Here is a 9,550-nt window from a genome sequence, read left to right as displayed (position 1 = left end):
AAAATCGGACAATAACCACGCCCACATTCCATATAACGGTAATTTCGAGAAATACAAAATCTTCGATAAATCAGTAAATATCAAAGCTAATTTATTCAAAATTGATGGTTGCAACAATTCTTTACCAAGAAATACGTTTATGATAAAATTTTGGAAAATGGGCGTGGCACCGCCCACTTGTGATTACATATATGTATCTCGCTAACCGTTCTAGCAATTTGTACCAAACTCGGTATGATTATTATGCTTGCCACATAAAAGCAAACCGTTGAAAATTGTTGAAATCGGTCTTAAATTACGGCCGCTTTTCATATAACAATAAATTTCAGAAATGCTTGAAATTTCAATATGTCGAAATTTAAGGACGCTAATTTACTTAAAATGTATATACCCCGGCTTATCATGTAGCGGTAGCTTTCGGCAAGGTGGAAAACATATCTTTAATACTTGCGCCGGGTATTTAATGTTCGGCTCCGCCCGATCTTAGACTTTCTTACTTGTTTTAAATTTAATTTTGAGAAAAAAATAAAATTTGTGTAGCTCTGTGTATGCCCTTCTAAATCGATTTTTTCTACGATACCACGCATTGAATGAGGAATATTGTCAGGCAAGTTAGGTCATCAAAGACTATAGACACAAGGTGCCGCAACCTGCTCTTAACAATTTTCAGCGATACTCTGCATTTTTCGCCTCATAATTTTTGCAGCATCTACGAAACGATATTTCGGGTCGTTCTCGAAGCTCGAAGAGTACACATTTTGATGCCACGCTTGCTAAGAGATTCGACAGGACGTGCCTTTTAATCACCTTTCATTAGACCATGCATCATACAACAATCCTTACCCAGGCAGCTTGAAAATGGCAAAATCCATACCAATTGAGGTTAGGGTTTCATTAATTTACAATTTAGCAACGAGCCATTAAAGAATTTCAATACTACAATGCTGCATTACACCGATCCGTGCTGCCCGGATGAAACCAATGCCCAACTATATACAGTGGCAGCATTTGTAACATGTATTCTTTAAGTAGAATGTTGTAGAAACGAGCTGTAACTATACAATGTTCAATATATTTTCTCTTCAGACAGAAGGACCTAAAATCAGGCGGAGCTTAGATGACTAATTAAAGAGACTTATGTATTCGTGGATGGATGAAAGAATGCAATTTTAAAATGCTAAAAGGCTTGCATGAGCGTAGAAAGGGTTCTAGCTTCAAGGTTAGGGTGGCAATCTAGCAGAAGATACATACATAAGTATTAGGGTGAATCGAAAAAACAAATAAATTTCTCAATTCGGGTGACCTGATCACATTGAACTATATTAAAGCGTTTTCCGATGGGATAACATTTACTGTCGCCCAGGGAGCTTTCAAAATATCTCTCAACGTATGGTTCTTTTATACCTGTTTTTTAAGATTTTCTAGAAAGATTTTGAGTATGCAGTATTGTAGGCGACTAAGTTGCCAAAAATCTACGCGATTTTTTAACAAAATGAAACTTAAACTTTTCCATACTAAAATTTAATGATTTAATGGGTGCAAAACAGCATGCTCAAAATTTGCTTACAAAATCTTAAAAAAAAGTATACAAGAACCATAATTTGTGAGATTTTTCGAAACTTTTAGGTTCTCGGGAGAATGTAAATCTGCTTTATCCTGAGTTTCGCCTGAAAAAAAAATTCACCCGAAAATTTGTCATCCGCCCATAGTAAAACCATGGAAACCAAAAGTGAAAAGTGAACCGGTTCGGGAAAAATGAAACTCATGATAAGGCTGAATATCATCCGATAGGAAACGGTTTAACCCGGTGCAATGTGTTTTTTTTTTAAATCAAAAAGTGACTTTTTCGCTTCACCCTAATACATATGTAGTAGATATCACACTTTCTTCTAATAACCATCCACTTGCGTCATATCGAAAAATAATAACATTTAGGAGCCTTACTTCGTTCCTTTCCGCTCATTAATTGATATACATAAATAGAGTAGCATATACATGCGTATGTATGTATCCAACACAAATAAATTGTTTCCTAAATTTGTACCATCTTTTTCCCTCTCTACCTATTTAGAAATTTTCAGTTGGTGATCGCGCTGGTCTCTTAAATGATGCCTTCTCGCTCGCCGATGCCACGCAGCTCTCTTACGACACAGCCTTCGACATGACGGAATATTTGGCAAAGGAAACCGAATATGTGCCCTGGAGTGTGGCGGCATCGAAGCTCACCTCACTCAAACGTTCGCTTATGTTCACCGAAGTTTATGGCAATTACAACCAGTATTCACGCAATTTAATAAAGCCAATCTATGAACAAGTTACGTGGACAGTAGGTGATGATCACTTACAAAAGTATGTTTGAAAATAAAAGTAGAATAGTGTTTTTTTTTAGTAAAATAAAATAACAAAAAACTTTTCCTAGCCTCTTGCGTGTTACTATCTTATCGGCTGCTTGCTCCCTCGGTGTGGAGGAATGCCTAACAGAAGCAGCAACACGCTTTAATGCATGGCTTGGTACTCCAGATGTGCGCCCACATCCAGACATTCGTCAAACAGTCTACTACTATGGGGCATATGCCGCTAATGAGCAGTCTTGGAACAAGATGTGGGAACTCTTCGTGAACGAGTCTGATGCCAGTGAGAAATCAAAATTAATGTACGGCCTGTCGGCTGTGCAAGTGCCATGGATTTTGAGCAAGTAAGTGTGAATTTTATTTAATTTTTTTTTTTAACTCCTCCTTACTTTGGTATTCGTGAATCGTTGCAGCTATATCAATCTTGCCTGGGATGAAAATAATGTGCGCAGTCAAGATTATTTCACTTGTTTGCAATATATCGCCGCCAACCCGGTTGGTGAACCAATCGTTTGGGATTATGTGCGCGAACATTGGCCCGATTTAGTGAACCGTTTCGGTTTGAATGAACGTTACTTGGGTAATATGATCCCTTCAATTACGTCGCGCTTCGACAAACAAACCAAATTGGAAGAAATGGAGCAATTCTTTGCTAAATACCCAGAGGCCGGCGCTGGTGCAGCGGCACGTGTGCGCGCTTTGGAGACAGTGAAGAATAACATAGCTTGGTTGGCAAACAATAAGGAAAACGTTGGAGCGTGGCTGACTGAGCATTCCGCCTCATAGAAAATGAACAAAATACATTTAATAAATAGCTTGCCATCTTGAGTGCATTGAAAGTAAATTATACCTTTATTTAATAAAATGTTAAATTCAGTTCACAGACTATTTTTGGCTTTTATGTTCTCAATGAATCGTACAACTTTGAAGCGGTCTACAAACGATGAATAAATGCTTAGCTTGTTCCCAGCTAGATCCCACTTAAAATATATAATACAAACGATGAATAAATGCTTAGCTTGTTCCCAGCTAGATCCCACTTAAAATATATAATACGAAAGCCAATACGATGCCTGAGTTGAAAAATAAGGAGGGTGAAAGGGTTAAAGAACCAAGCGTAGAATTTTACACTCGCAAACGACTTTTCGGAAAAACGTTCAATTTTATGATACGGTTCCCTGATCTGATGTGTAGGTAGCGTATATAATCATATAAAGCTACGAGGAGTCCAGAGAGTCTTTATTCATCCGACTGACTTTGCAAGTTTTTTGATGTCGCTGAAGGCTGTCACCTTTAAAAACGTATTGGCATACGCCACCACCTAGGTCATCATGATGTGCGTCTTCGTATTTGTTTTCGTTTTCGTCCTAGATTTCATCTTCGCCGTCGTATTCGAATTCGTCTCTGAACGCGTCTTTCTATTTACCTTTGGTTGATCGACGTAATCGTATAAGATCTCGTCTTCGGATTTATCTTAATCTTCGTATTCGTCATCAAATTTATTTTCGTATTCGTGTTTCTCTTTTTTCACCTCCTATTCGTACTCCGTATTTGCGTTCATATTTTTTTTCATTTTAATCTAAGTGCATGTCCTAGCATTTTCCAACTCGTCGTTGCATTTTACTTCGTACTCGTGTTCATCTTAATCGTTGCACTGGTCTCCAATTCGTATTCTTCTTCGTGTTAAAAAAACAAGAAACGGTAAAAAATAATATACCGTTAGCAAAGCAAATACAACTAGTATTTAAGAACACGCAACAACAACTTTACGCAAATACGGACATTTTTTCACATTGATTTCAGCCGTAATTTGAAACCATAAAAATTCACCAGAAAAATACGTTTCCAACTATGTTTTTGGTTTTAAGAACGGTCCAGTAGAGCTACAAAGTAAAGCCGGACTAAATTTATGTTAGCCCGTTAATATATTGATTTATTTTTTTTAATAATATACATATTTACAAATTAATTGTTGCATAATTTATGATTTGATTGCGCTGCCTTTTTATATGTACATATGTACGTCAACGTGGCTGGATTGAATGGCTCATTGAATTGTTTACTGGGTTCTTGTAAGCAAACAAACGTTACAGCGGCGCCTAAAAGTACACCACGAAAATTGATAAGCTACTACAAATAGCTGTCTTAAAGCGTAGCCTAATTATTTTCCTATTGGTATACTATGTATGTAGTGGCAATAATTCGTGCATAAGGTGAATAGTCTTATTTAGTTATTTTGCTAGAAGAAGGTAATTATAAAATCTATTATATTTTAAGACTTCCACCAAAATACTTCGATTACGATATTAAAACTTACGTGAGCTGGACCGATTTGAAAATATCTTCAAAACAGGAGTTTTTTACGAATCCAAATAGTTTCTTAAATACTTTTTTCTTAATCCCCTCAAATGACAAAATGGTTTAAGCTTACAAAACTGCATAAAAATATTTAAAAGAAATTTAAAAAAAATTTCAACGGACTCGTAATAACGAAATTTTTGATGCTGTTACTTAACTTTTACAAAGATTGGTATAGGAAAAACTTGAATAACTTGAATTTAACCTAAACTATGCCGATTTAAACTTGCGAGGCATCATTGGAAAGATATTTTCTCACCCTTTTTATTTTTATTTTGCTCATTTATAAGCTCACTCAAAGGGTGAAAGAGACAGATTGGATGAACGAGCGTCATTCCAAGTTAAATTAAGATGTGTTGGTATTTGAAAAAAAATATTGGGACGTGAATGATTTTGTTTTTTTGCACAGAAATAAAAAAGTAGTTATGCTCGTATAAAATATTTTTAAAGCTGATTATTTAAAGACCGAAATGACTTCATTATTAACTTTCTCTTTCCTTCTCGAAAAAAGTTTCGTTTGATGTATTGTGAAACCATATTCCGTCATTCCTTGTCAAGTTTGGTTTAGAGACAAACCGGTTTCGGCGATGTGACATCTTCAGTGTCATTTTTCGTTCTGGAAATTTGACAAGGGATGACTAAAAATCATTCCACAATACATCATACACCTACCCTGTCGGATATATCAACAACGAAAGTGAATTTTGATTTCGTGGGCTCTACATATAAACATTTTAGATTCCATTTCTTTGAAGTAAGCTGCTATTTTATATATTAAATCTAGACGATGTGCAGTGGTTTGAGAGTGGCAGAAAGACCTAATTGCGAAATGTGTGGATATATCCAACTAAGTAGTTGACTCGATTCTAAACATGTCTATTAACAGGTTTTAAGGATTTTTCCAGAGAAAAACTACTCTAGCATTTTTATCAAAGGACATAGGAAGCGGTGTTGTTTGAATTGCTTTTAGCGTCGCTTATATATAAATATGTATGTATTTACAAAAATATCAAACAGGGCATTTGCAACTGCAAAAAAATTGGGCTTAAATAATTTAACCCTCTAACAGTTAAGAGTGCCTCAGTGTACCAAATCTTATTTTTTAATTTTTTCACCACTGATTTTAGCTGTTTTCATCTAAAAGCTTTCAAATATCTTTCTGGTCGTTTAGAGTTTATGATCCCGTTAATTGTGAGATATCTTATTTTTAACAACAAATAAGTGTGTTTACGAATGAGTTCATTGCTCAATAAATGAAACGCGTTTCCTGTTTTAGATAGCAGTGAGCAATTTTTATTTTCTTTTGCAAAAAGAGTAGTATTGCCAACCAATCTATAAATTTTCTTGGACAAAATTAGTGGAAGTGAAAGTTTTGAAAGCAAAAAAAAAACAGTTAAGTGTTTCAAGGAACTGTTGGGGCTTACAGTGTATATTTCTTGTATGGATGTTCTTGTTCTTGGTCGCTATTTTACACTAGATTATGTGGTTTTTTAATTTTATTTTCGATAGGTAGAAAATTGATGAGGGATCAAAAATTCAGGGTTTTTGTGCAAAACTAAATATGCATTTGTGCTGCTCAAAGGTCGAAAACTGTTTTTTTGAGTATCAAAATCTTGTTCAGTAATTAAAGTTAACATTTAATTGTAATAAACTTTATTTAACACTTTCTTCAATGAAAAATGAAAAATAAATCATCAACACATTTTGTCTATATTTTTGTCAGCTAAAGCATAAACAGTGCCCTGAGGCACCTAACGAATAAGAAACAAAGTGAATGCCTAATTTGAACTTATCGGACCGAAAATAGCCTAGAAAAAATTTTCCGTTATTTTTTTCCTTATTATAGAAATTAGTGGTAGAGGGTTTAAGTCTTGTGCTCCATATAGCCTTTCAAAATTATATCACATGCATACATATGGATATGTTTTATGAAGTGACTGCAAAAAGATAAAAATTTATGTACTATTTACGAAATTCCGTGCGTGCAGACCAGTCGATCGATAGTGTCTGATAATGCTCGTTTATCCAAATGCATTCATAAAATGATAATAAAATTACTGAAAATTGAAAGAAAAAATAATTAAGTTACACATACAAGCAGGTGTCTTGAATAAGCTATACAATATACTCAGTATTGGATATTCATACATATATTCAAAGTAGGCAAGAACGAGGCCTCAGTAAAATACTTAAATTAGTTCGGCAGGGTCACTCCACCGAACAAGTCTAACCACTGAACATTTTGTAATATCTCATAAAAAAATATCCTGCCTGCTGAACAATATGATATGTAAGTGTGAAAAAGGGATATTTCATATACTAAAGTAAAACTTGTTTCTTACAATTCACTTTAATTTTTGTTTATCTCTTCAAGTGCTGACTGTCAAAAATCTGGCAATTTTCTTTGCCTTGGCCACGACAGCTTTTTGTGTTTCCACCATTGTTTTGGCTGTGGAAAAAGCTCAATTAGAGGATGAATTACAAGATGCTTTGGATAAATTAGATGCCATATCAACGGTCCCAACTACGGCGACACCCAGTGCAACAACGCAGACAACGGCAGCAACTGTAATTGCAACCACTGAGTCGACACCAACTCCACCAACAGCCGCTTCAACGGCAAGTACTGCCACAACCGTAACTGTAGCATCAACAGTTGTTACGGCCTCCACAGAGACGACGCGCACAACACAGGGCGTTGCAGTGCCAACAATTACCATTACCAGTACCGAGGTAACACCTGTGACATCGAATCCCAACTATCCAACACTACCAACAGGATTGCCAGATCCAGAAGAGGTAAGTCGAATTAGGAAGTTTTTATTTTATAAAGGTTTAATTGAGAGCATTAAGGCGCTTTCACCATTAGAAATAGCTATTAGGCATTCTTCATTAACTGAAGCCCCTGTTTATCCAAAATTGGCTCGGGTAAAAAAATCCGCTATGGTCTGGAAAAAGGTTTACTTTGAGTGCGATTCTTTTGAATTCCAATAATTTTGAAAAATGACTGGATTCATTTGAAACTTTTTATTCGGGGGTTTCTCCAGACCTATCTCTGCATGTCTCTAAACAAATTGACCATCAAAAACTGAAACACAATGACTTCATTTATTTAATTTAATTAATTCAATATTTCTTATTTTATTTTATTTTAGTTATTTTGATTTATTTTACTTGATTATTTAATTTTCTAGGATTTTGGTAGTTATACCACTCTGGGCCGTTAAATTATAAAATCAACTTAACTACAGAAAATTATATAGACAATTCTGTAACTAAGTTTAACTAATGATTTAACTATATCTTAGAATAAATAAGTTAACGGCCCTCTAAATTTTTTAAACCCCTCATTTTTCAGTATCCAAATTTAGTGGCAGAGCAAAGACTTTATCTAAAAGGGTATAAAGGTATTTACTTCTACCAAGTAGAGTAATAGGTCGAAGAAATTCCGGGTTGTGCACATGCCACACTGTTTTCCTCAGATTGCTCCAAAATAATATAAATACAACGAAAAAAATGTTTTAATATACCACGCTTTTATAAATAGACTAAATAGACTAAAAATTATAAATTAATATTTCTCAGTCACATAGAATTTGTTTTGGTAACTTTTGATTTTAAAATTTAGCAAAAGTCATTATAAACCATTTATGCGATTGAAAACGAAAAACGTGGAGCGCATGTAATACAAAGCATTAGGCTTAATTGACAGTAGTCAAACTACATAACATAGTTATTTATATATCCACATGCATACATATATTAACCCTTCATATCAATTCAGGTCTATTACATGTGCCCCACACTTTTAATTTTCAATTTCATAAATTGTTTATAATAACTTTGGCTACAATTTCAAAATCAAAAGTTATCAAAAAAAATTCTACGGGACTGAGAAATATTGTTTTCTAATTTTTAGTCCATTTATAAAATCGTAGTATATTAATATTTTTTTTTTATTTTGTTTATAGATATTAAAAAAATTAAATTTGCAGTGAAAATATTTTGTGCTCACATACGAGTATAGCAGCAATTAATTTCATTTATAGAAATGGCGCGTCGTCCATTTTCGCTGTAGCGTATGTAGCGCATATTTTTGTATCAATATAAATATCGATCACTAATATCGATTAGTATATCGATAACAATGTCGGTAAATATATCAATAAAAATATCGACTAGTAAATCGATAGCAACATCGATAAATTTTTCGATGAAAATATCGATAACAGCATCGATTATTATACAGATAAATATATCGATATCAAGATCGAGAAATATTACGAAAGTTTCGAAGTAGACCCGAAAATAATGAAATAGTTCCGAGAATCCCGAAGTAGTCTTGAAAATCTCGAAATCGTCCTGATTAATTTTTTCTAAGTCATGGAGTATTTAGTTTGTAAGCATTTAGCCGTGTAATAAATACCTTTGTACTTTAGTTAAAGTATTTTGCATCTCCACTTTAATTTAGCATCTAACAGCTCCTAAATGGCAAAGTATTTTTTACTTTGGTACTTAAAACTCACATAAAAACGATTAAAAATTATAGAAAAAATAAAAATCATAAAATAACGATTAAAGATGATCAAACAAATAAAAAGCACATAATAAGGATTAAAAATGATAGAAAAAATAAAAATCATAAAATAACGATAAAAAATAATCGAAAAAAATAAAAATCACAAAATAACAATTAATTTATGATTTTTATTATATTATCGTAGCAGAAAGCATGCAAGAGAGTATAATTCGGCGTTATTTTCATCAGCATGTACATATACATATGNCAGAAAGCATGCAAGAGAGTATAATTCGGCGTTATTTTCATCAGCATGTACATA

The 9,550-nt window shown here is 33.8% G+C and overlaps 1 protein-coding gene across 1 annotated transcript in view; it reads left to right on the top strand.

Moving 5' to 3' along the window:
* The window catches only part of LOC108365284 (glutamyl aminopeptidase-like), an 8,705-nt gene extending 5,568 nt beyond the window's left edge, over positions 1–3,137 (top strand). The window contains exons 10-12 of the mRNA XM_017619275.1: positions 2,072–2,349; positions 2,420–2,695; positions 2,765–3,137. Coding sequence (XP_017474764.1) covers positions 2,072–2,349; positions 2,420–2,695; positions 2,765–3,137 — 927 coding nt within the window. The remainder of the gene's footprint in view (positions 1–2,071; positions 2,350–2,419; positions 2,696–2,764) is intronic.
* The last annotated feature ends 6,413 nt before the right edge of the window (positions 3,138–9,550 follow it).

The sequence above is a fragment of the Rhagoletis zephyria genome, unplaced genomic scaffold (assembly GCF_001687245.7).
Source record: "Rhagoletis zephyria isolate East Lansing unplaced genomic scaffold, Rhagoletis_zephyria_1.1 Rzeph_scaffold_01825, whole genome shotgun sequence".
In the NCBI taxonomy this organism is placed as follows: domain Eukaryota; kingdom Metazoa; phylum Arthropoda; class Insecta; order Diptera; family Tephritidae; genus Rhagoletis; species Rhagoletis zephyria.
The sequence above is the reverse complement of the archived record's forward strand: the minus strand, read 5'-3'. Positions and strand labels throughout refer to the sequence as shown.